Source organism: Haemorhous mexicanus, chromosome 13 (assembly GCF_027477595.1).
Source record: "Haemorhous mexicanus isolate bHaeMex1 chromosome 13, bHaeMex1.pri, whole genome shotgun sequence".
NCBI lineage: Eukaryota > Metazoa > Chordata > Aves > Passeriformes > Fringillidae > Haemorhous > Haemorhous mexicanus.
This window is the reverse complement of record NC_082353.1, coordinates 12,766,514-12,793,645: the sequence shown is the minus strand read 5'-3', so window position 1 is coordinate 12,793,645 and position 27,132 is coordinate 12,766,514. Positions and strand designations below refer to the sequence as shown.

Here is a 27,132-nt window from a genome sequence, read left to right as displayed (position 1 = left end):
CAGTGATGTGTTCAGAGGCTCAAAACAGATCTTTTTCTTTGCCCATGGAAAAGGAATTATTTTAAGGCATAGTTGTTAAAAATATCCTAGAGTATTTTGCCAAAAGGTGACTCTTAGATTTCAGAATCTTTTCTTTCAGAGGAAAACAATTACAGGGTATGGTACCACAGATGAAATTCCTTTATCTGGCTAGATACTTTCATTCTTTTTTTTTCTTCCATTGACGTAAATTCAGCCATTAAACCAATAGCAACTCTTTTGCAGGAAAAAAACCTACCAAGTAATTTATATATTACAAAATTTTTGGCACTGAGTTATAAATGGCTTCTGGCAGTGTGTACCTCACCAGGGGTCTGCGTTGGTGTGGCAGCGTTTAACTCTGCCTCTAGGACCTCCTGGGTATGATTTGTGAGAATGTGTGGCAGCAACAATCAAAATATTGCCTTCTCACTTGGCATTCAGAGTGTCAGTGTGTGTTCACCAGACCCTGCACCCGAGGAATTAAGTGCACTGCTATAGGGTGGTTTGGTTTCTTTAATGCCTACCTTTTCTTAGATACCTAAGTTTTTCAACTACCTAATTTTTCAGGTGTAATGGGTTGGTAGTGGAGCTACAGAGGATGATGTTTTACAGCCTTGGCTAGCCAAAGATAAAGGGATGTAAAAGTAAATTAAAAGTGACCTTACAAAGTGGTGTGTTGGCTTTTCTTTTAATGTCTATAGATAAATCCTGAAATGCTATGAAAGGTGTGGGTGAGGGTATTTGTGTGTGTTTTGTCAAAGGGAGGGAGGTTCTTTGATTTCTAGTTTTGCCTGCCCTAGTTTTATTTCTGGCCCTTGCTTGTCAGGAGTGCTGTGTGCTGTAGCCCAGAGGAGGGTGGTGCTGCTGGAGTCCCAGCCAGCTGCCCTTTGCCTGCTCAAATGCCAAGAGCCCCACTACTCAACCTGAAAATTATTTTGCTGACTGCAGCACTGGCAGGACTATGATTTCCAGAGAGTCCCTATTAGTAAAATCTGATTAAAATAAAATATTTTTTATTCAATCTTCTCAAAGCTTTTTTTCCCACCAAGAGATGAAAACTTCTTCTGCCATGCTGTTTTTGCCCTTCAGTGGGAAATCTTTTCTGGTGGGAAATCTTTTCTTGTGTCCCAGAAGGTGTGCCAGCCATAAAACATGGACTGGGTAGGGGGAGGAGTATGAGCTCAGTATTCCTCTAATGTCTGACACTGAGAGCCAGCATGGAAAGGACCTTTCATCCAAAGGCAGCATGTGACACTCTGATGACCTTTCCTCAAAAGGCAGCGTGTGACACTGCATCAGGGCAAACCAGTGCAAAGGAGTCCAGGTTTTCACCTCTGAAGGTCTGCTTTCACTGATCCAGTACTTGTGCCTTCTTGTCCATATGTTGTAAAAGAAGATTTCCAGTACTGCTCTGGCTGATTACTGTAATACAGAAATTTAGGCATATTTGGTGGCCTTAATCCCCTCTTTATCATTGTGTGTTATTTCATGAACTACTGGGGCTGATTTCAATGTGAATTGAAGCACTGTACATGATACCAGAGTCAGCAGATGGAACTAATTAATGCCCTATATAAAAATTATACCCAAAATATGGTGTAAAGTACAATTTTAGTGCATAGTCCTGTCTTGCAGTGCACAGTTTGTGTGCATGTTACAATAAACATCTCATTGCTTTTATGCTTTTATTGCTTTTAACTTTTATTAAGTAAAAAACATTAGCTGTGGGTTTGTGATTTCCTCTATACATTATGTAATCACAGGATCATAAAATATCCTGTGTTAGCAAGGACCCACAAGGCTCATCAATTTCAGCTCTTGGCTCTGCACAGGACCACTCCAAATAGGTAATAAAATATATAAGAATAGGATAGACAAGACAGGACTACAATAGTATCAGTGTGTACATACTGTTAATCCAAACTAAAGCCTTTGCAACAATTTGGTGTCATTTCTTCAGTCTCACCAGGTGTGTTTTGTGCTTTTCCTGGCTCAGATTTCCCAGGCCCTGCTGGAGAATGATGCTCATCTGCTGGAGACCTGTTCTGACACCAGTAGTGCTAAACAAAAGACTTTGTAAAAGATGCTTGAGGAATCTCAGGCTGCATTTTGTGGTGCCTTTTGGTCTTTTTGTGCTGTAACTAACGAAAGTGGATCAAACTGCTCTCTGAGATGCAGCTGCTCCTTTTGTAGAGAGGTTCTCCTTTTTGTAGTGATCACACTGAGAGCAGAACATCTGTCCTGGCCTGAGGCAAAGCCCACCAGCTTAACCTACTCTGGAGCTGTGCTTCAGTCAGACAGTGAAACAACTTACAGTAAATAATTAATACTTTTAATAGATATTTTCTGATTTCATTTAAATGTTTTAGAGTTGTGGTGATGCAACTTCCAGAATTTTTTTTTAGCCTCATTTGGGATGATACAGAGGGAACTCTCAATTTAGGAGAAATTGCCATCAGTGGGTGATGCTGGTGCCTCCTGGGCAGGGATTGCTTCTCTGGGCAGGCTGGGGCAGCAGCAGCCCTGCAGCCTGGGGGCAGGGCAGGAGGGGCTGGGAGGGGTGTGAGCCCTGAGCCTCTGCTCCAGAGGGTCCTGTGGAGTATCAAAGACAAATGGGAATGCTGGGCTTAGGGGGAGCTGGGGAAGGACAGACTCCAGAAGGAAAGGAAATGGACATTTTAGCAAGAATCAGCATGAGGGTGAGCACACTGAGGCGTGTGCTGGATCCTTCTGCTCCATAGACCACGACTTCATACTCTGCTCAAAGACTTTTTTGAAGTGAGAGTGAATGAAATTAAGGAAAACAACAGTCTCTGATGGTCTGAAAATATTTGTGCTGTCTGTGCTAGGGGTGTACTTTCCTTGATTAAAGCTGCTTGGGTTTTGGTTTCTCTCTGAACATTCAAAATTGAGAACATTTTCTTTGGAATTTGGTGAGGGAGAAATAGAGCAGCAAGGAGAAGCAGAGCTGTCAGCCAAGGATGAGGCTACTGACTTGCATCATCCTTTGCTTGCTTAAGGTGATATCAAGCATTCAGAAATCCAGGCTGAGGGGAGGTGCAGGTTTAGTAACTGGGAGGAAAGGACATTGCCTGGAGTTGTGTCTGCAGGAGAATTGTCCAACAGTTGCTAAGACAGGTTTAGATAGATAGAACTGGTTTTATTGGGGGCACTTGTGTGAACAGGTCTTTGAGTATTCAAAGGATGAGAAAAAAATGGTGAGGGCTTAGCTGCAATAGGAATTTCAGAACTAGTAATACTGGTGGAGGTGAGCCAAGAATAGAAGGAAAAGTTAAAGATGTTTGCACAAAAAAAGGCCAAGAACTCCAGATGAAAAAGTGAGCTTGTCAAAATCTGACAAAGGGAGCAAAGTAAATGCCAGGAAGTTTGGTGGGTGACTTGAGATTGAATCAACCAGAAATCATGTCCATCTCCTGAGGTTGTGTTCTGGTTTAGAAAAAAATCAAGTCTAGAGCTGTAGATCTCATACCACTTAAATGTTTCTATATTAATCTCTTTCCAAGTTATTAACTTTGAAATGTGAAAAATTCTCAGTTCATTTCCTGGATTATTTCTGGAAGTAAATCCTTCAGAAGCTGGTTAGTAAGCTTAGGAGAAAACATACCAGAGTGCTGTCAACAGCTGTATCCTTGACAGAAGAGCAGAAGCACATCTGCCACTGTTTGTTCCTGTCTGGCTCATTTTTCTGCTTTTTGTGTGTGTTGTGTGTGTGTGTCACTGGCTCTGGAAAGACCACACGCAGCTGAGTGCACAAGATTGCAAAGACCTTTGCAGAAATGAAAAAGAAAAGATACAAATCTGTGCTAGGGATCTCTTGCTGCACCACTTACCAGCAAGTAGGGAAGCTTTGGTCTGGTAGATCTTTCCTTTTTAAAACCCCTCTGTAAAATTGCTCAGAAAAGCTGAGCCAAAACCAGAGTTTCAGTAGCTGGCCCAGCCAGAGTGGTTTGTGATCACCAGGCTCCAGTGTGATGTGGAGGACCTGAACGTGCCAGACAGGTCTTGGAAACCATGTGGTGTCTGTAAAGAAACCTGGACATCCTGTTACCCCCTAAAAACAATGTACCTGTCCATCATGGCCATTGCTCATGCCAAGGGACACTTCTTACAGATTTTGGAGAGGAACTGAGCTCTCCTATTGCTGAGCCAGCCCAGGGTGTGTGGATTGTCAAAGAGCAGAGGAGTCTTTAATGATGCTGTGTGGTTGTGCCCTTTCTGCCTTTCAGGAGGGACCTTCAGGCTTCAGTGAGGCTGTTGTCATCAACTTCAAGAAAGCAGAAAATGATCAGACCATAAATAATTAACTTAGGGATGTGCTTATACTGCACACAAAGATGATATGCTTTGATTAAATCTTCCAAAATGTAAATATGATATGTCTATGGGAAGTTTTAGAATTTTTTTATAATTGTAGTCAAAGCAGCCTTCTCCCTCACCCCAGTATTAGTCACTAGGGAAAAAAAACAATCTCCACTGTATTCTTCTCCCTTTTTGTGATAAGTTAGGAATCTTATTTCTCATATGAAAATAATACACCAGCATCTTGCTTTATATATTTTGTAAATTGTTGCATGAAATTCCTGGGTAACAGTTTGTTCCAGAGGGTTTAAAAACCCTTGCTGTAGATTTTCTTCATGAAACAGCTGCTGGTGCTTTGAATGGTGTGGGTGGGTGGATGTGTGTGCTGTGCCTAAAAGGAAAAAAAAATTCTAGTCAGATGTCAAAGCAAAAATAGGAGATTTTAGAGATTTGGGCTGGATGGAGGAGGTGGGAAGCCAACTCTGCAGAGATGTTAATTACCTTGGGAAGAAAAAGAGAGCAATGGAGTAGGTGTAGCAGGAGATTTACTTAATAGAATTCACACAATCGTGAACCCACTTTTGTTGCATTTTGACAGGTTCTTGGTGAGGGGCTTTGCAACAGAGGTATTTTATCAGAGGAAAAACAGTTATTAGTCTTTTTATTGGGGGGGGGCTATTTTTACATCTCTATTTATGAAGAAGGACAAAAATTGTATGGGAATTTTTTGATTTGTTGGGTTTTGGAGTTAAAAATGAACCTCATAATTAATGGAATTATCCTGGGGATGCAAGGCAATTTAAGAGAAAAAAAGCTATGTGCAACTGTGGAAATGGCCCTTTTCCCCATAAAACAAGCAGCAGCAGCCCATGAGAGGCTTTGCCTGTACAAGGAGTCTCTTTTCTGCAGAGGGAGCTCAGGATGGGAGGGAAATGCCAAGTCCTGTGTGTCTTGCAGGATGTCCTGGTGTCTGTCTCCCTCTTGGCAGGAACCTCTGCGGTTCCTCTCCACTCCCACCTCCAGCAGGAGCACCTGGTGTGGCAGTGGAAGGTTTTGGAGTCCAGTGATGGGTGAAATAGCTGCTGTCCTGCTTAACTGTGTAGAACAGAAATTCCTGAAAAGCAGCAGCAGTGCTCACTGCACTGTAGGGGTGAATGGAGGTGCCCAGAGCAGGAGCCTGGCAGGGGCTCTGCCAGCTGTGCCAGGGGCTCTGCCAGCTGTGCCTGTGCTCGGCTCCCCCTCGAGCACCAAGGGCAGTGGGGCAGGAGGAGGAGAGAAGTGGAGAAACTCAGTGCTCTTCTTCATGTGCACTTACAGGGCTCCCAGGCTGGCTATTCCATACCCTCAGCCTGTCCCAGGAAAAGTGCCATGTAGGTGTCAGCTGCAGCAGATACACAAAGCTAGAACAAGTGCCATTGCTGTTCTTGGTTTTGTGTGTCTTTGCGCTTCCCTGGCTTTACTCAGCTTGGTGGTCTCAGCAAGGGAATCTCTTTTTCCCTTTGTTACCACTGTCTTGATTAACTCTCTGTGTGTGTGCACACACAGGCTTTCTAGGACTGGAAATGAGATGAGTGGTTTATCACCAGTGACATCCTGGTGAGAAGATGTTACATTCTGTCTAGAGGCTCAGGTAGCAAATATGGTAGATAGTGTAAAGGATAATACAGATCCTGGAAATCTGGGTGGGCTAATTCCACAGAAATGTTGCTGAATATTTGGGATGAAGGAAGAATTTGTCTGCAAATCCACCTCTGACTCCTCATCTTCACATCCTGTGTCACAAGCCCTTCTGATTCATGTCGACTTGATGAGCTGGAAGAACCTGCTGAGCCTGTGATAGCTATGGCCAGAGGATTAGCAGCTTCTCTCCTTCTGCAATTCTGTTTTTAGACTGGGATACATCTTTACTGAAGATTAGCAGCCTGGTGGGTTGAGGAAATTAAATTTCACAAGGGCTGCAAACTGGAAGCACATATTCAGAGGTGTGAAAATGAAATGGGGAGATTTTAGTATTGTCTTAAGGAGTAGATCTTATGGCTTGGAGCCTTGGGGCTTTTCTGGAGGTGTGGTTATTTCAGAGTAACAGGTGATGTGAATTTAAAGGGGAAATTCCAGAATGATTCCTAATCTGGCACTCTTGTCCCAGAATAAGGTGTCCTTTTCTGATTCAATTTAACACAGTTTGAAAATCCATTGGCCAATACATTTATGAGCTATTTCACAGCTGTTATTTCAGTCTTTTTCTGAGTAGACGAGCTGGTGGCAGGGCTGGCTGGCATGGCCATGGGTGCGTGTCCTGGCAGATTCCTGACGGTGTGTTCATCCTCCTCCTCCTCCTCCCCTTGGAGCTGTGCTCTCTCTCAGCATTTCCCCCTGTGACCCTGGCAGGGCTGATGGATCAGGGTGAGCCCTGGGGCCAGGCTGGCAGAGCCCCTGTGTGCTCCAGCTGCCAGCGTGCCTGCCCACCCTGTGTGAGCAGGGCAGCAGCCTGGGGACTGCATTTCCAGGAGCCACATGGGCTTTGCCCCCCTCTGCACTGTCGTGGTGCAGGGTGTGCAGGAGTGGAGCCCTTCAGATACTGCAAGTGTTCCCCTAAAAGAAGCAGCAGCTGCATTTGTGGGCTCTGCTCGTACGTTATGAGCAGCAGGAGCTGCCAGCACGTTTTTCTCCTTCCACGCACTCAGGTCGTCTTGTGACCTCTTCCTTCTTGATTTATTTGGCAGTTTTTCTCCGTGGGAAGGCAGCAGGATGGGTGTGTTTCAGCCCATGAGTGTTCTGCTCTACACCAGCCTGTTTGCATTCAGTTTTATCTGATGAATGCACCCAGTGCATTCCTAAATGGCTGGAGACATTTCTGGGTGAGGTAGCACTGCCTTGTGCTGTGAGCATACTTCTCTGTCATCTTCAGATAAAAATTTACATCTCAGGTTTGATTTTCTCCCAAAGGAGGTGAAATTAGTGCGAGATTTTGCTTGGCTCATGCAGGTGTATCAGGAATGTTTGCCATCTGATACATTTGCATGTAGGTGAGTGCAAAGGCAGATTTTATTTTAACCACATGTAGACAAGTGAGTATGATGAATGGGTTTATTATTCTGTAAGGTGCTTATTATATTATACTTCTCTTTGCCTTTGTCTTTAGGGAGAACTCTTTAACCACTTCAGGGATTGATTGCATTTGATTAGAGAGCAGTTTGTCTTCTGAATCCATTATCCTGCATGAAAGTCCACAAGTTTATTCCATTTTATGGTGCAGCTGGAATTTCATTGTCTGTGGATTATACAAATGAGGACCAAATGCAAAGTATTCCATAAGGGCTCATTTGAATTGATGAGTGGCCTTTTCTTATAGAATTATCGTGCTGGATTGCAGGTAGGGATGGAAAAGAGCCTGGTGGCTCATCCTGCCTGCAGCAAAACAGTGCCCTTTTACTTCTCTCCTTCTTTTGAAATTTGAAAATTCTGGCTTATACTTTCACCAAAAAAAAAAGAAAAGAAAAAGAAAAATTTCCCAGTTTAGTTGACCTTTCCCATTGTGGTGGTCACAAATGCTTCCCCCTGCCTCCTGCCCCAGCTGAGACCCTGTGCCCAGAGGATGGAGGAGTGGTGGGGAGCACTCTCCTTCTGGTCCCACAGGAGTGGGGGCAAGCTGGGTTACCTGGCAGGAGCACCTGCAGGCCTCAGTGCTCATTGTTCTTTGAAAGCACAGCACCCTTTCTCTCTCCTAAACACAGCCAACATGATTGTTCCCTTGCCAGTGGAGTGTCCCTGCTCTGCAGTGATGGCCAGATCTGGGGAAGTGAATGTACAGGTGGGGTGGGGATGGGCAGGAGGAGCAGGTGAATAAGCTCGATGTACCCACAGCCTCCATCTCCTCTGAACTCACAGAAACATGAGCTCTGATTTAATCTCCTAAGCTTCTACTTAGGTTTTCACTTCTCTGTAGGGATGCAGCATTTCTGGAGTGCCTGATTGGCAGGGGAGGATTTAAGGGGAAAAGTAGAGACAGCTTCTAGGCAGTTTCACTAACAGCAGCTTATTATAAATTTAACAGATGAACTGTCAGCTTCTCAGGGGTGTGTGCTCACCACAACCTTTCCTTGGATTCTCCACTGGCCACAGAAAAAAATCAAGGTGCTCAGCTAATGTAGTGCATTTCCTTGCTCAATAAGATGTTCTTTGGTTTAAAGTTGGCAGCCTTCATTATTGCTTTTCTCACGTCTCATAATATTGAACCGTGTTGGAAAAGATAACTTTAGTGTGTTTTTTAAATATGTTTGTATTTTCTCAATCATTATTGTGGGAGGCATGGAGGAATTTTATTTTACTCAGGGTCATCTGTCAGTGAGTAAAAGTTTTGCCTTTCAGTCAAACTGGTCACTTTAATTTTTTTTTTCCTCAGATGTCTTAAGTTGATAGGCAGAACAGGACTGAAATAATACTTTCTATGACTTGAGATTTCTGGGAAGTTTTTAGCTTTTAAAATAAACTCTGTAACTTGAGAGTCTAGACATTTGCAAGTGGTTCATCTGTCTGATGTAAGATTTTTTTTTAAAGCAGAAATCTAGCACTTTCTTTAAAGTTTCTGGAAAGCACCCTGAATTTTGGGTTGGTGGTAGCTTTTCCTCCTGTTCTTTTGGCTCTCTGTACCATGCAATCCTTGTATTATCACAGTCCCTTTGCATTGTCAACCCCCTACATAAAATCTCTGATTTTCCTTTCATTTACATCACTGAAATGACATGTAGATTTTATATTGGCTGTTCCTAAGGCACACCTTAGCTGGAGGAGAACACACCTGGGCAGCTTTGCTCCTACCTCTGCCTGTGCACTGGCCACTCAAAGAGATGAAAAGTGATCACAGCATGGTTTGGGTTGGAAGGGACCTCCAAGATCACCCAGTTCCAGCCCCCTGCCATGGGCAGGGACACCTTCCCCAGACCAGTTTGCTCAGAGCCCCATCCAGCCTGGCCTGAACACTCCAGGGATGGAGCAGCCACAACTTCTGTGTTGTTGATGCTGACCTGTGCTGGTTGCAGGGTCACCTCTCCCCATTTCTTGCTCTGTTTGTTCCCATGCAAAGGACATTTTCAGGGGTACCACTCACCTAGCTCTCCTCTGTCTTGATCCTTCTGGGGAAACTTCCAGTGGTGGGGAATGGCAGAAAATCATAGGTTTGTTTGAAAGTGATGATGCAAAAGGAGGGAAAAAAGTTGAGTAATTTTTAAGAAAGCAAATGAAAGTGTCAGCACAGTGGTCTGAAGTCAGGGAGGGGATGGAAGCAAGTAAGGATCTTCCTCTGGTAAATTTATTTTCAAAAAATTCACACTTTTTGCTAAATGTAAATGATAGCTGAGGAAAAAACTGCTTGGAATACATAGTAAATGATGTTGCCAGGATACTTCCTGATCATGTTAATTAAACTGTCCCACAGATTGGGCTTAATTACTGCATAATTTGCATTTTGGAAATGATGGTAGGCTTTACTAAAGAAAGCTCTTGTTCTGCTAGCAGAAAGAACATTGTACATGAATTAATTTCCAGGGGAAGGAGTCGCCAGACTAATATAATGATGTATCTTGAAAATAAAGTTAAGACTTTTGATAATGAACTGGCATATACCTCATTCCTCTTAGCAAGATTACATTTCATATTTGCCCCACTAAGTTCCTCAGAGACTTCATCCACCAGCCTTCCTCCTGTTGGCTATTTCTTCAACTGCAAGAACCACTGTTGCTCTCAGGGTTGCTGGTGATCAAGCAGATATTACTTAAGATGTGTAAAGAGGCAAAATATTTGTTCCAAGGCCCAAATTTGATACTGCATATGCATTGCTGGTGGTGTGCTTCACCACCCTCCCAGGTTAAACTCCCTGTTAAGCTATCAGCTTCTCCATGTCTTGTTATTTATTGTCTGGCTTTGTTTGAAACTTCTGATGTGTTTCTGGCATCCTGCTTGTGGAGGCCTGAGGACAGATGGAAAAATGTAGAAATATCTCTCTGCCCTTCAGGTCTGAGTTCAGGTGTTTCTGGGGGGTGCCCTGCTTGGAGGCCTCCAGCAGGTGCCTCTTGGGGCTGTGGCTGTATGGCTTCCTAATGCAAAAAAAAAGGATTTTGTATCTGCATTTCTGCCAGGGTAGTTCTGTGCCTCCTGACCCTGCTTTGAGTTCAGTGACGTTCCTGCAGCCACATTTAACTGCAGGGCTGTGATGGAAAAACAAGACAAAGCATCAGAACTCCTGCAAGAATTAAGACAAGAAAACAACTGTTTTATTTTGGAAAAAAAAAATCATCTTCTGAACACAGCAATTTCCCAATTTAGACTGCTAATTGCTTTGGATGATACCGTTGCTAGGATATGCATTTCCGATGTGACTTGCACGTTTTAATTCTATTTTTTTTTTTTTTTTTTTTGTTCTGTCTGTGACCAGGTGATCATAAACAGCACCATCACCCCCAACATGACCTTCACGAAGACATCACAGAAGTTTGGGCAGTGGGCAGACAGCAGAGCCAACACCGTGTTTGGGCTGGGCTTCCCCTCTGAGCAGCAGCTGACAAAGGTAACAGGGCTCCCTGCAGGGCTGCAAAGGCTCTCCTGCTTCTTGGTAATGCAGCCTGGCACATCTCCAACCTGTGTGGTACTGCAGGTCCTCCCCAGCACTGCAGGTTGCTCATCCCTGGAATTGCCAGAATTACCATCCCTGGAATTGCCAGAATTACCATTCCTGGAATTACCAGCATTACCATCCCTGGAATTGCCAGAATTACCATCCCTGGAATTACCAGCTTTACCATCCCTGGAATTACCTCTGCCTGTGGATGGCAGAGTGCTGCTGCTGCAGGGGATGAGTAGCCAGGGAGAGCTGATGTCAGGCTTGCTGACAAAACTGCCTCTGCATTAGCACCTCATCCTGAGTTTGGTGTTAATGAAACACTTCCCTGGACTAGGGACTGGGTACATTATCAGGCTGGGAAAGGCTAGAGTAGCCTCTTGTTCTGAATAAGCAGCACCTGAAAATACTCCTCTGTCATTGCAGTAGTGGTCTTGTCAAGTGCTTATCAAGCAGCTGAGATGATTGTTTGTTCATGTGGTAAAAAGCCCTGCTTATCTCACACATACTTGACTCCTGAGGCATTGGCTGCTTGGCACTGGGCTTCATAAGTGACCTCAGCAGGGTGTCCTTGGGCATGCCACAGCCTCTCAGGTTGCTGTCCTCTCCTGTGCTTTAATAAAAAAAGATCAGGAGAAGAAAGTGTTTCTTTTGGTGTCTAAAGCAGCAAAAGCAGAGCCCTGCACTAGAAGGACTTCCCTACCAAGGGAGTTGTTATAGGAATTTATTTTAGTAAGGCTGCCTTAATAATTTTTTTTTGCATTTTCTAGAGAATTGCATTTTTGCAAGTGTTTCTTAAAGGTAAAAGTTACTTTACTTTTCATATGTTAAATGATTTTTTGGACTTGGGATGCCTGTAAAAGTGCCATGGCATTCATCTGTTCTTCAGGGATGATAAAGGCATGATGTGCAGAGCTTGTTTAAAAATGAGTTGTTGGAGATGGATATGTTTTATGATGCTTACTCAAGTGTGGAGGGCTGCCATTTCACCTATGCATTTTCTTCACTCCTGGGGCAAAGAGGTGTTCATAGTAGCTAAAAAGATGTGTGGGAATAGAGGAGGATTAAAATGGACCTAGGGGAATAATTTTTTTTTGAGTAACAGATAAACATGATATAATGCAACCTTTGGACACTGAATGGGAGAATTAGCACCTCTGGATAGTAGTTTTTAATCCTGGATTACTGAAGTTACACCTCTGTAACATGGCACGAGTGTCTCAGTGGAGGCTGGGGCTAAACATCACCATGTGCCACGTGGAGCAGGTGGTGCTGGGTCTGGCTCAGGGGAAGGGAGGTAAATAATGAAATAAGGCACTGGGTTCACTAGAGTAAGGCAGGAGGGACATTTGGAGGACTTTGCACCCTAACCAGAGAAATGTTACCATGTTCTGCAGACCTTATCAAACACACTCAGAAGAAATGCTTTGCTGTATCAGCTCATCAGTGTTCACGTGGCCAGTGGAGAGCCAGTGTGAAAAACCTGGGTTATTCATGTGGCACAGGGGCACCAGCCCAGCTGTGTTTCTTCCCAGGTCACTTTGTGCATTTGTTTGCACTGCATGATCTGCTGAAGAGCCCATTGCCCAAAATGCAACCTTCTACCTACAGGAAAGGCTTTCCAAATCAGCAAAAAGACTTATTCTGGTCAGAATATTGACAGGGAGCTTAAGGGGGCACTTCTAAAAATAGCTTGAGATGATTTTTTAAAAAAGAAAAATCCCCAAAACTCTGACAATTATCTAGCTGAAAAATATAAGAAAACCTGTTTTATTACCACCATGCAAAGCAATGGGACAAAGATACTTCTTTATTGTCTGTGCTTCTCAGTTTAATTATTGAGCCATTAGTAAGAAAGATCAGAGTTGAGAGTGAGATTACAGCTATATAAGTGTACTGGGAATAGTAAAATCAAGTTTCATTTTATATTAATATCATTATAGTCTTATAAAAGATATAAATTAAAGCTTGCCTCTTTTACAGGAAATAATTGAAGTGCTTAGTCAGGAATTGGAAGGGCACACTAAGACCTCCCTAAACCAGAGATCAATAGCCCTGGCTTAAAATAAATATAAATAAATAAAGCTGAAAAATGTCTGTTGAAAGCAACAGAAAATAATGAGGCAGGAGAGGAGGTTAGCATGCCTAAAAATGCCTGCAATTTTAAGTATATTGCTTGGCCTAATAAAAGATATTGCCTCATTCTAATGCTTTGCTTCTCTTGAGATACTTAAAGCATTAATCCATACCTGTAGGGAAAAGCAGTTCAAATTAAACATGAGCCATTAATGAAAACTGCATTCTGTGACCCAGTAACCTAATTACCATTCACATTGATTGGGAGAATCCCAGGGCTTCGGGCTGATGTCCTCCTCAGGGTCCTGTTCCCCCTGCAGGAGCTGCTGCCCCTCCTTTCCCCACACAGAGGGGTCTCAAGGCATTGCTCACACCTTGCTTCAGCCAGACTGGGGCAGGACTCACAGCAGGTGGCATTGTGTGGGGTGAGCAGGCAGGGCTGGTGCTGCAGGTGGTGCTGAATTGTGCACACCAAGGGTTAAGGAAGATCTCTGCTGCCGTGCTGTGTGTGAGGAGCTGCAGGTAGTCAAGGGCATGGGGACAAAGATTTATATGGGTGAGAAACCCAGTAAAGCCAGACTTTGCACATCATAAAGCAGCTGCCTCTGGCCCCTGGGAAGCCCTGGACTTATTTCTCTGCACTCCTGCACATTTTGTGTGCCAGTCACTGCATTGCAGGGCAGCTAGCTCAGGCCCCAGCACACAGCACAGCCACTGGTGCAGCTGGCATCAGAGTTGGACATGCCCTGGCTGGGACAGAACAAATTCCTGGGCACTTTCTGGGCTAAATAGGCTTGTTGGGAGCCCCTGTGCTCTGTGCTGAGGGCTCATCCCAGGAGAGCCACGGGGAAAGCACGAGTGTGCTGTGGGTCATGGCACAGCCCTGCTCCCCCAGGGCTGTCACATCGCCCAGCCTTCTGCAAAGCCAGGGGGAGATGAAATATTGATGAGCCTGCTTTGGGTGGGAGCAGCTGTTTCATCCAATACTGGCACAATTTGTCAGTAGGAGACATAAAATATAATGCCAGACCAGGAGCTTAAAATTTATGCGTACAAAATCATGCTTTTAAATGTATAAAATGCTAAGGAGGTCTATTTGAATATATATATATATTTCTCCTGGTGACAAACTGACTGTGGATTTGAACAGCCTTTAAATAATTTGTGCCATGCACAGTAGCATCCTCGAGCCCCCATTAAATTTCACTGGCCAAGACTCCTAATCAAGCAGTGCTCGTGGCTGCAGCTGCCTGACCAAAAGGCTGCACAAGTGTTGGTAGCAGCAAATCTTCTCTGTGTTGCAGCTTAGTCACACAGTCCTGGGGCAGGGGAAGGCACGTCCTCTAATCCATGATGGATTATTGGGGTGGGATTCAGTTGGCAACTCTCCTACTCCAGTTTTTGTGGGGGTTTTTTGCTGATTTTGGGAACTTTGCCAGAGGGCAAGCACAGACCTCAGGAGAAGAAACATGATGAATTCTTGTAGTTGGTTTTGGGTGTTTAGGTTTTCATTGCCCCTTGAGACCACACTTACCAAGTTTTCATTTACTGAACAAATTTTTATTAGGAATTTGACATTCATTAAGTGCTTCCTTTTTTTGTAATGGTTTGATGGCTCAAAGTCAACTTAGACCTTGGAGGAGGAGCATGATTTTGTGATACCTAATTCAATTATGTGTGTTTGGGGCAGAGCAGTTGGTTTAGAGAGAAATCTGCTTTCTCCTGGTGTTAGGCCCTGTGGCTGTGCCACACTGTCAGACAGCCTCGAGCTCTGGGTGGCTCCAGAGCCTCCAGCTCTGCTCCTGTGCAAGGGGTGTTGCAGTGCTGCGCAGCTGGGGCTGGCACTGCCCCTCTGAGAGCAGCAATCACTTTCTAAATGCAAATGTGTTCAATGCAAGTGTTGTGAACTAGAGACATGACTGATATCGTTTATGCAATGAGGTCGTTATCGGGTTGGTATTGAAGATTAGCGTCGCTCAATCATATGCAATTTTTTATTATGGAAATGTGCAAAAATGTCCTTTACTTCCCTGCTCACATAATTTTTCACAGCAGTCTCCTGTGTGCTTTACAAAGATAGCTGCAAAATAAAATTTGATAGATCACTTCCAATTCTTTTTGTCTGTTCATATTTCGTATCGTCTGTGAAGAACCCTCATAAATTTTTCATACATAAGATGAAGAGATTTATCATAAAAGAGAAAGATTTATTATAAAAGACAGACTCAAAACAGCCTTACACTATCCACAAGAAACACAAATGTAGAACTTACTGTTGATATAATATTTTAGAAATAATCAGCTGGTTATAGCTGCTGTGTCACAGCGGGAGAGATGCTTTGTGTAAAGTTAGAGTTAAATCACTAAAGGCTCGAATGTAATGTGGTTGTTCTTAACGATCTGTGGAGTGCTGGAGAGGCAATGGAGTCATTTGTGTGCAGTGCCTGCAGTGCCATCAGCTGGAAGTGCTGCCATCCCAGGGCACAGGCCTTGCATGTGCAGTGTCAGCTCTGGGGCAGGACGGCTGATCCTCATCCACCAGCCCTGCCACACACCACTGGGGGCACCCACAGCATCACTCACCTTCCAGAATGTGCTCATCCCAGGGGGTTAACCATGATATGTGTGTGTGTGTGTTGGAAATTGCCATTTGTGTGTGTTACACGTGTAAATCCAGATTTCTTTTAGATCAAATGGAGAAAATTTGTTTAATCGGTCTCTGCAGTCCAAATTTTACTGAGAGAGTGTGCTAAATACCTGCTGTAAATCTAAAGTTAGAAGGCAAGATTGCTAAGTGAATAATGTTTGTTTCTATTCTTCAGCTGTAAATTTGGATGGTTTTTTCATGCTTTTATTTACAGTTTTTTCATAAGTGTTCTGAATTATACAAGGGTATAATGGCAATCCTTTTGTCACAAACTGTGCAATAAATGCACCTGTTTTTATTTTTACTTCTGAAATGTCTTGCCTTTCTAGCATTTCAAATTTCTCAAAACACAGGCAAGAAAGACCAAGCAGTTTTAGCTGAAAGATAAAGTTACCAATTCATGTAGTGGATACATCATAATTTTTAAAAACAAATTATGTATTGTACCTTTTTTCCCATCTTTGAAATCCCCTAAAGTTTTAAACACTGTTTAAAGTGTTTGAAGTCCTACAACCCTGAGTGGCTGTGAAAATAATTGTATTTCAAAAATGCCAGGCTGGCTTTGGAGCAGATGTCCTACAGCACCTCACAGATGTTGGCATTGTTACCTTCCATCTTTATCTTTCCTTTCCCTCACCTCTCCCAGTTTGATATATCCCTCTTACAGGAAGTATTCAAACCTTTATCTGAAGTCTTCTTCCTTTATTTTTGAAAGTAATAAGAAAATTAGAGCAGAAAAGCTCTGTTTTTGTAGGACTTCATCATGCATTGAGATCTACCTCCTTCTCCTTTTTCCTATGTCTTGGTAATCCCTTGCTTACCTCCTGCAGATGAACTTATTTGCATTCTTTAATTGAATCCACTCACTCTTAGGAATAGAAGACATTGATACTATTTTTATCCAAACATATGTCTCTAATACTTTTGTCTTTTATACACTGTCAACACCAAGGGAAACAGACAAGGGGGAGGAGATAAACAGAACCAAATCAAACCTGGAGACACCAACAGTTCCTTTTCCTCCAAGGGCTTTTACTGTGGTTGGCCAGAGTTATAGAGATGTATCCTTTTCTGCAAACACCCCTGCTTCTTTTGGAAGAATCATCCTTCCAAAGAATTAAATTGTTTTTTCTTGCCAAAAATTCTAAATTAATAAAATTAGTTGTTCACTTTTGGACATCTATACCATATGAAGATAGCAATCTTAATGGTTTAATAGATGATAAATCATGTTAATAAATATCTTTCATGCTTTTATGTAGTTTGCAGAGAAGTTCCAAGAAGTAAAAGAAGCTGCCAAACTTGCAAGAGACAGATCTCAAGAGAAAATTGAAACCTCAAGCAATCATTCACAGGTTTGTAATTTAGCTTTAATACCTGTACACATACATGATAAATAATTTAAAGTTAAATTTTCAAATGGACTGTGCCAGCTTCTGGCAGCCAGCTTAAAGTATATAAAATTGAGATTGCTGAAGGTAATTGTCAGCTGCTGGACATTAGCATTGTCAGAGGAATATTTTTCATCTGCCCACGCTCTTTACTTTCATTTATATCTAATTGTTTTCAGCAGTCCTTGAGCTGTTACAACTTTTTTAATAACAGGGAAAGCTATACATCCTTTGATTTGTACTGTTAAACACAGTTGGAGTCACTGGGAAGTCAGACAGTAATGCTTCAGCAGACAGTAAATGAGATTCATCAATATCCTTCTTTGTCATCTGTCCAACCCACTTCTGTGGCATTTGCTTTGCCTGACTTTGTGTCCAGTGTTCCCTGGGCAGCTGTGGTGTGGGAGCAGGGGGTTTTAGGGGTGGTGGAAGGAGCCTGTGTTGTATATCTTCACAGATCCCTCTGCTGGGCAGCTGTGGTGTGGGAGCAGGGGGTTTTAGGGGTGGTGGAAGGAGCCTGTGTTGTATATCTGCACAGATCCCTCTGCTGGGCAGCACTCCTGGTGCCACCAGTGCCCAGCGAGGTCTGGGTTTCCTGCAGACTGTAGAAATGGAGTGTTGTCCCAGGCTCTCTGCAGGGTTGGCTGTGTTTTCATGTGCATTGCTTTAGGTGAGAGTGAGCCCTGCTCAGCAGGTGTTCCTGGCCTGGGCTGATGTCTGGAGGAAAGTCAGACTGATTTTGATCAGACAGGACTTCAGACGAACGATCAGGAAAAGCTGCTGAATGGTTTTAGTCTTGCAGCCACCCCATTTGTGGGGCTCAGAAATATTGATCTGACTGGCTGACTTTGGACCCATTTTGTAAAGACTTTGGTCATGGTCTTTGTAGTTCACTTTGTTTGTTCTCTGTTGGTGGTCAGCACCCAGCAGTGTGTGAACAGTGTGTCTTTGTAGGAGCAGTACTAGTTTTGTTTGTTTGTTCGTACTTTGTGTATTGTATTGTTTCATTATCTTAAAAAAACCAAACAACTTTTGAAAAACAAAAGCCTTATTGGGGAAAAAACTTTTTTAGAGTTCTGAACACTTTAAACTTCCATTTGTGTATCATTGTAATTTTTTCATTCTTTTTAAACAGACCAGCTTTGCAGCCAAGATGAAAAGGGTATGTGTGTGTTACCACTGCTCTGCCAGGAGAGCCGAGGTCTCAGCCAAGTGGTGTGGGATCAAGATTACAAAGAAATTGGTGTTGTGGTCTTGCAGGAGATGCAGGAGACACCCAGTGTTGGTTTGTGTGTTGTGCTGCAGGAGTCTGGACGTGAAACACCCTCTTCCACCCGAGCTTCAAGTGTGAATGGCACAGACGACGAGAAGGCGTCGCACGGTGGCCCTGCTGAGGCACATCTCAAATCTGAGAATGATAAATTAAAATTTGCTCTAGCCCAAAGGTGAAGTTCCTGTAGAACCTAAATTGCATTGGAAAAGTGTGCTGTAATTATCTGATGGATAATGATATTAACAGAAATTATTCAGATTGTAATTAATTTTAAATGGTGCTGCAGAACGGATGAATGAACAGATTTTAGCAAGTATCTCCTGGTATCCAGTTGAGAAATATTTCCCATTTCATTTATTCCTGATGTAGTTTGTGAAGAAATAAGCCCTCTTTTATTCTGCTGGTGCCAACTATTATAACCATCTTCTTTCAGGAAGTTTTAGAACTACAGAAATAACATTAAAGCCATAGGGGAGCAATTGCTGCTGATAACATGTGAAGCCAATCTTTCTTTGAGTTTGCTGCACTTACTTTGATGAAAATAGATATGGATATTTAAAATTATGAAAGGGAATGAACTCAACCATAAAAAGTTGAAGTGAGAAGTATAATTTCATCAGAGTGCTTGGAAATCTTAGGGGATATTTCTAAATTGTGGACAGAGCCCCTTGAAATCACATTTTTTGCTGTTTGCTTTGATAAATAATTTGGAAATGCTGAGAAGAGTAATTTGCAGCTGTCGTGAAAATACAGGCGTTGCAATATGCAAAGTTCCAACATTAAAATAGAGTAATTCTCTATTGGGATCTTGCCTTGTCTGCCTCTTGCATGTGAATGTGTATCTGTGAATGGAAGGAAAATCTAACACGATCAAGCTACTCTTAAAAGAGTATTTAAAAAACAAAGCATCACTGTAAGCAGCATTATCCAGTGAGCAATTCCAAGGTTGCATATGTTATGTCTGAAGTACTACTTCTCTCTGTATTGACATTTCAGTAGCTTAACCTGCTTCAAACAGTAATGTGAGCTCATTCCTCTTGCTGAAGACACCTCCACAGGCAGGCAGCAAGTAGCACACAAGGAGTTTCAAAGCCTTCCTCTTGTTCACCCTCTAATCTTGTGCTCTGTGCTGCAGCTCAAAGCTTTGGGGAATGAGTAGTTTAATTCTGCAGCATTATGTAACACTTTTATAGTTAAGACTCAGCATTGAAATAAATTCAAATATAGATCATGTCAACCCCCTGAAATCTTCCATTTGGAATTGCTGTGCCATCTGCAGATGTGCAGAGTGGCTGTGCTGCAGGGCTGCAGGTGCCCGGCCCCAGGTGCTGCAGCCACACAGCTCAGGGGGAGTCAGGGACCATGCACTGCCAGGGTGAGACCCCTGTGTGCAATGGGCAGCTGGACCCTACAGCCTGCTCTGACAGCAGGGCTTTTGTTCCAGACCCAGGCAGTGCTGCTGGGGTTGGTGGATCCCTTAGTTTTGACAGAGGCAGTCAAATTAAAGCTTTGTTCTCCATAGGAATGTAATGGCCAAAGGCAATTACGCACATCTGAGTGCTCTTCCTCTTATTGCAAGAAATTAATGGTGAACACAGCACAGTGAGGGAGTTTGCAGGCAGGTAAAGAGCAGCAGCTCGCAGGAACACAGGGCGAAACCACCTCATGGTGTGTCCTGTTTTTCCCAGTTCATCCAACGTGAAGAAGTGGGAGACGGAGATGCAGTCGCTGCGGGAGAGCAACGCGCGGCTGTCCACGGCCCTGCAGGAGTCAGCAGCCAGCATCGAGCACTGGAAGAAGCAGTTCTCAGCCTGCAAGGAGGAGAACGACCAGCTGAGGGGCAAGGTAGAGAACAGACCCACAGGACAGCTGCCCTTCCAGCCAGCTGCTCCCAGCAGGGCTCTTGCTCGGGAATCTCCTTTCAGCTTTCTGGCCGTGTGTGTTGGCAGATGGAGCTGGCCATGAAAGGGAGGTGCTGTGTTGGGGCAGTTTGTGCTGCCCTTGAGGTGCCTTTGGCAGCTGCAGTGTGCCTGCAGCTCTGGGCTTTGTGGTTTCTGAGATGCCAACCCTAGGTGTAACCCTAGCCCTAGCCCTAGGCAGGAAAAGCGTCTGGGGGGCTCAGGCAGCTGCTTCCCTCTGCACACAGCGGGCAGGGAGGGAGCAGAGGAGCTGCTGCATCACCTGAAGCTCCCTGAGTCAGGATTTGGGAGACTTTGCGTCAGCAGGGCTTGCTGGCTGGGGTGAGGAACCAGAAAGGTTCTGAAAGTGGGACTGCATTGCATATCCCTGCCAAAGCTCACTTTAATACTGCCAGATACAGATGAGCAGAAGGAGAGGTTGTGGCCTGGTTCCCACAGGAGCCCAGCCTGGGAACCACCCAGGATTAGAAGCAAATCCCAGCAGTGTGCAGGGCAATGATCATGTGAGTTATTTCCTCAGCACTGTGGGCTGGGACCTCCAGTGCCAACACCTGGCACATCTCATCCAGAAGCTTGCCAATGGCCATCATCAAAAGCCTTTTCCCCTTCATTACTGAGCACATCTCTCAGCTGTATAAGGTGGAGGGTGAGCAGTGGCTACAGCAGAGAACAGCTCAGAAATCTGTGAAGGTTTAGAGTAGTCATTAATGCCATCTCTCAGATAATACTGAGCTATCTGCAGCAGCCCCTACGGGCACATGGGTCCTGGGCATGGGGGATCCTGGTTTCCAGGAGCACTGCTTTTGCAGAGATAATTTCACCTTATTCATCCTAAATGTTTTTGGAAAAGCTGGATCCTGGGTCATTTGAAGTAGAGTTCAGATTGTATCAGTCTGGTGAGGATTTTTTTTTGTTTAGTGTTTGCTGTTGAAGAGGGAAGGAATTGAATGTCTTTTTGTGTGTCAGTAGGCTGAAAGTAGTATTTCAGTGTTGGAGGAGGATTGGGTTGCCTGTTGGCACTGAAAATCCTTGTGGAACAGCCCCCTTTTTTCTGAGGGTAATATTCACTGTTTATTCATTGGTGTTTTATGAGTGCATAGTGGTAATGCAGAGTTCAAACCAGAGCTGTATTAACTGATGTCACATTTACCAATTAATATTAGTTGTTGCATGATTTGAGTGCCTATATCCAATCTCTTGTGGATAGGGGAGAGGTGAGGGACTGGAACAGTGTGTTATGGGAAAATGTCATCATTTGCAGGGTAGTTATTTCCCTTTCTGTACTGTTACAGGGAAAAGTTGTTCTCATCAACACATGCCACATCTCAATAGCTGTACTAGAAAAAAGGAGATTATTAAAACACCACTGCTCTTCTCTTACTGCCTCTTCAAAGTCCCCATGCTGGTGACCAGACTGCAGCAATGCTGCCTGTATAATGTGCTGTCTTTCTCTGCACAGGGAGGTTTTCTGAGGTTTTCCCCAAGTAGGTTTCTTGCTCAGTGCTCACATTGCACCACTGCAGTGCCCTGGGAAGTTCCTTCTCCTTTATTAATTGGGTCAGAATTTTTTGCATATTGCTCTACCTTCAAATGAGGGAAGTTATAATCCCAAAGCAACATGGAGCTGAGAATTAAAGTACATACTTTAATGAGCTGGTCCATTGGCCTGTGGGAAGTGCATCTCCTGGGAGCTGAGTCCAGAGCTGGCAGCAGGAGCTTTGGAGGGAGCAAAGCACATCCCTGGGCGAGAGAACAAAGCTGCAGATGTTGCTCTGAACTGGTTCTCCCCCCAAAGTTTTGATGTTGTGTCCCTCATACACCAGCTAGAATAATAAGCAACCCCCAAGAGATTTCTTCTCCTAATGTGTTAAGAAAACCCATTCCTTGTAGCCTTGTGTTGGCTTCAGAGGAGTGAAGTGCAGATTTTATCCCCAGTTCCACTGATTTTAGCAGCTCAGTGTTTTGTGCATTCCTGAGTACTTACAAGAGAGACTGTAAGAGAGAATAAATACAGACCCAGGGTTTCCTAGTGGATGTGTAAATTGACTCTTTTGAAGGAAAGAAGTGATAATTTGGTTGCAGTGAATCAAATGCTGGGATTTAGGAAGCAGATCCCATGTCCATTTCATCAGCTGTGTTCTGCCCCAGATTTTCAGAAATTTGAAAAATTTCACCTAATGTCTGACATTTCTTAAAGATTGAAGAACTAGAGGAACAGTGCAATGAAATAAATAAAGAGAAGGAAAGAAATGCACAGTTGAGTAGACGTCTCCAGGAGCTGGAAACAGAACTTCAGGACAAAGAGCTGGTGAGTGCCCTGAACACAGAAAAGGCATTTTCATGTTTTGAGTGGGACTGCCTGCTTCTCTCCTTGGGTGTAGATTTATGGAGTGGCTCACCTGCCACCAGGAGCAGCCTGATGTCTTGGGGAGTTGCCTGTTTCTAGGTTTTCCATGTACAGTCCCTTGTTTGGGAGTGTTTCTCCATCCAAGTTCCATCATGTGTTATGTCCTCTGGCTGCACAATGTAATTTGGCAGGGGTTAGAAAATGATGCTTTTGTGTACACAACACTTGTCCTTGTAGAAGAAACTTTGTGGTGAAACTTCGTGCCCAGGGCCAGACAGGAGTGTGAGAACAAATTCATTTGACTCTCCCCGTGCCAAAAATTCCTGTAGACATCAGGATTGCCATTAAAAAAGCATCATTTAGAAAATAATTTGGCATTCGTGTACCAAGTCCTTTTTCTTTTCTGGATGGCTCATAGTTTGCAGCTTTGCTGGTTTATGGTCTCACTCTGATCTCAGGACTAATGCCAAGAGTGAGAAATTCAGATTCATGTAGAGTACCCCAGTTTGTCATTTTTGATATTAGAGGGTGTTAATTTTTCTAAGGAGGATTATGGTTTGGAACTCCAGAAGAGTGGGGAAAATACTGAGAAGCTCTTTTATTTCCATTGTCACACTGACCAAATGCTCTGTGCTGGCTGAAGAGGAAAAGCAGTGCAGTAAAGTTTGCCATGTGCCATTCCAGCATCTCTGTAATCTCTGGTGCTCTTAAAAGCTCTGCTCTTAAGGGGTTTTGTGGTGTTTGAAGGAAATAGTTTAGGGATGGATTTTGATACACTGTCATAAATACAGTGGTTTTCAGCTCTTTATTTCAAAGGAAATTGTAATGCTGTCTTCCCAACCTTTCTGTGGCAGTAGCATGTAGAACAGCCCTTATTCTCTCCTCGAATTCTCCTCAAGGTTCACATTTTTACTGTACCAAATGACCAGAAAATTGATCAACTTGGGCATTTTATGAGCCTGTCTTCCATTTACACTGAAAATACACAAACTTCTTTAAAAATTCATGCTTACATTAGCATGTTCTCAATTAGCTCTAAACTATCCATAAGTAATCTTTCATGGTGTGGAATCCAAACCCCCATGAAGTGTGCTGATGGCCTTGCCATGCAAGAGAAGCTGCTGACACCCTCCTCGTGCTTGCCCACCAAGTGGTTCCTCCCCCAAATCCACATCTCTCTGATTTTGGACAAGGTTCCTGTGTGGAGCAGTGGCAAATGCTTTGCACAAGTCCAGGTAGTGCAGGGGAGCACCCCTGCTGCATTCTCTGGAGATCATCACCTACATGGGCAGTTTCTGGAGGAGGATCTTGCACTTTTTTTCAAGTCAAGTTGTCCTAATTTCCAACAGAGACATGAATTCCTACTGTTGCTCTTTCCATTAATTCCCTTCGTGAAATTTGCTCAGTTTGGGTAGTGAGCCAGAGCCAAATACAGATTTTGGGGGAGGGGGAAGGTGGTGGATCTCAGAGCTGTGCCATGGAGGAAAGCCCATTACGCCTGTGTTCTGTAATGATGTCTCTAGATGTGCAGCTGGTAAAGCCACTGGCCATTTTTTTTTTAATGTCATATGTCATTGAAATTGTCTCATTTGCTCTTTGCTACCATCTATAAATTGCTTGTAGCATTACAGCCATTCAGATTTCTCTGATACTTAATAAATCTTTTGCATAGTTACATGGTTTAGGTTAAGATTTTATTAATAGAATTCATGGAACTCATGCAAGAGATGGGATTACATTGCCTGTTTTAGAAATGCAAAGTAAAAAACTAAGTGAAAAATGTATTCTTTTAGAAAATCAGCAATTTTGGAATGCAGGCAGGTTATTTTGATTATTTTCCATCCAAATACTGTGCAGAATACAATAAAATATGCAAAGCCATTTCATCTTTTCAGATTTTCATTATGTTTTAAATTGAAGCTTGCACTAATATTTTTTCTTTTATGTTTTCAAAGGAACTGGAAGAGCTCCGAAAGCAGGGTGAAATTATACCAGAGCTAATGTCAGAATGTGAATCTGTATCTGAACAATTACAGGTACAGTTAGCAGTGAAATTAGTTTCAAAATAGTTGGTACCTTTCCTTGACTTTTTTTTTTGTTGCAGCTGTATGCATTACTCTATTCAGACTTCAGTGTTTCAAGGCAAGAGAGGTCCAGTTTGTAAAAACAAAAAATGCTAATTACATGCAAAATACACAGTGCCATTCCCAGCACAGGAGTGGTGAAATAGCTCCACTGCAGAAATTGGTTTGCCTGGGATCATGTAGCATCCATCTCCTGCAATCCCAGGCTGTGTCCCATGTTTCTGCTGTTCTGGGCTCGTGGAGCTGCAGCACTGCCACGTGTGCTGAGCAGCTCCCCAAGGCCTGGGGGTAATTGCTGCAGTGCAGCAGGGCAGGCTTGGGGAAAGAAGCAGGTGAGCAAAGCTGCTCAGCACCGGGGTGGAAGTTCACCTGGGGATGTGTCCCTGTGCTGTGACATCCCTTTCCAGCAGGGCTGGCAGGAGCCCTGCCCCAGGCAGCAGCCGGACTTTGGGCATTGCTTCCTCCAGTCGGGTCTTGTGGAAATGCAATAATGTAATACTTGCAAAGAGAACAAAAATGTGCAGTCTCATCGATGAGGTAAAATCCAATCAATAAATAAGCCATCAGGCAAAGTAGGATTTAAAAAAAAAAACCACCAATAAATCCCAAAGTGCTGAATGAAGCAACTTTATTCCTCAGACAGTATTTCCTAAGTTTGTTTTTCAAGGTTAAACCACCGTAGATAATTCCATATGTAATTGATGGCACAGTGTCTAATTCTGCAACTGTAGCAATGACACAAATTTATGCACAGTTCATGCTTAAATCCAGCTGAATTTGAAGATATCAACCAAATGACAAAGTCTGATGCAAAGCATCTTTTCCAGTTAATCTGTGTCCTTTCCTGCATGGGCTTTTAATCTGACATGCTCATGTCAGTTGCTCTCAAAGGTGCTTGTGGTAATCAGCTTGCAGAAGTTGGAGCAAACTCTCACAGCCCAGCTGCCATTTGTTGCTTTAATTTATGAAATGCTGTTCATCCTTCTTCTCTATGATTCATCTTATTGTCTCTTTTGTCTTTAAGGCTGCTGAGAAAAAGAACAAAGATCTTGAAGAGAAAGTCAGAACGCTAAGGACAGAAGTCGAAGAGAACAAACACAGGCAGACCAACCTTAAAACTGAATTAAAGAATTTTTTAGATGTACTAGATGGGAAGATAGATGAATTACATGATTTCCGACAAGGACTGTCTAAACTTGGGGTTGACAATTAGATGGCAATAGATCTTTTTTGTAATCTAGGGTCTGGATGTTTGATGTTTTGTTGATCCCAAACGTGTGTTTTACAAAATATAACTAGAATGTTCCACTTGTTTGCATTGGTTTTGTACATAGAGGCTGAAAATTTGCTGTGGGGTTTTTTTGGTGGGTTTCTTTTTTTTTGTTTGTTTATTTACCAAACCAATCATGCTGCTCACTGAATTCTGTTGAGATTAGAAACTTTCTATGTTGCTGCTCTGGCTTTGTGGGGTTGGGAACAGGTAGAGGGTTCTGTCTCAGGAATCTGGAACTAGATCTACCTTAAAATGAATATGCAGTTAGTTGTTGCAGGGAAATTTATATCTTTCTTAAGGGCTGTTGCAACCATAGAAACAGAAAAGAAGTCTTTTTCTTGCCTGGACTATCAGCACTCTTAGCAGAATTGACTTTATTCCGTGGTGGAGCAGAGAGATTAGCTGGAGCCCCTGCAGTTTGTACAATGTGCCTGTGATGAGCTGCAGTCAGGAGAATCACTTCTCACAGATACCAGGATCTTTAGGGACCATGTCAATCAGGCCCAATTCAGCCAACAAAATGCAGTGGATTTCAGATAACCTCTGATGGAGGTTTCGTGTGCCTGCCTGAACCCATACAGCACAAAGTCAACAAGGCAGAAATGAGTTTCAGCTCTTGAAGTCATGTGTCTCACCAGTCAGTGAGAGCAGCTTCTCTTGCTTAGCAGCATCACCTCTCTCTGGCCTTCAGCTTTGAACCCATGTAGCTCCATCTCTGAAAAATGCCCACCTGAGTCAGGGGACCAGAAATTTATTTTTAAAAGTGTTACGTTGCTGGTTTGCACAGGACTCGTGCCCCTCTGCGTGCAACTTGATTGCTGTTGATCTGCAGCAGTGAGGAAGGAGACATGGCTCTGAAAAGCATCATCAGGTTACTGGAAGGCATTGCTCAGAAGCAAATTTCTGCCCAAGAGACTGCCAGGGCACTGGCCACAGGAAATCAAAGTTCTTTCCTAGGATTTCTGCGTTCCCTGGCAGTAGGGTAGGAATTAGTCACCAAGTTAGGTTGTACCAAAAAAATCCTCTCAACCCCAGAGGCAGAAATGCTCTTTTATTCTTGAACTGATTATTCAGCAGCTCTGAGAGTGTGTTGAGAAATGCAAGCTCATACCCTGGCCTTCAGTGAGAAGGAAGTTCAGTTCATCACAGACAGGGGTGTAAAAAGGGT

General features: G+C 43.4%; 1 protein-coding gene across 5 annotated transcripts in view; it reads left to right on the top strand.

The window, feature by feature from the left end:
- HOMER2 (homer scaffold protein 2) overlaps positions 1–25,999 on the top strand; it is a 53,353-nt gene extending 27,354 nt beyond the window's left edge. For 2 of the 5 annotated variants that reach the window (XM_059858455.1, XM_059858451.1), the window contains exons 3-10: positions 10,772–10,903; positions 16,940–17,032; positions 18,204–18,230; positions 18,329–18,513; positions 20,030–20,186; positions 22,458–22,568; positions 24,563–24,643; positions 25,716–25,999. In XM_059858455.1, the coding sequence (XP_059714438.1) occupies positions 10,772–10,903; positions 16,940–17,032; positions 18,204–18,230; positions 18,329–18,513; positions 20,030–20,186; positions 22,458–22,568; positions 24,563–24,643; positions 25,716–25,904 (975 nt within the window). In that variant the 3' untranslated portion in view covers positions 25,905–25,999. The remainder of the gene's footprint in view (positions 1–10,771; positions 10,904–16,939; positions 17,033–18,203; positions 18,231–18,328; positions 18,514–20,029; positions 20,187–22,457; positions 22,569–24,562; positions 24,644–25,715) is intronic. The other 3 variants (XM_059858453.1, XM_059858454.1, XM_059858452.1) reach the window with 3 other exon arrangements.
- Positions 26,000–27,132: the final 1,133 nt, after the last annotated feature.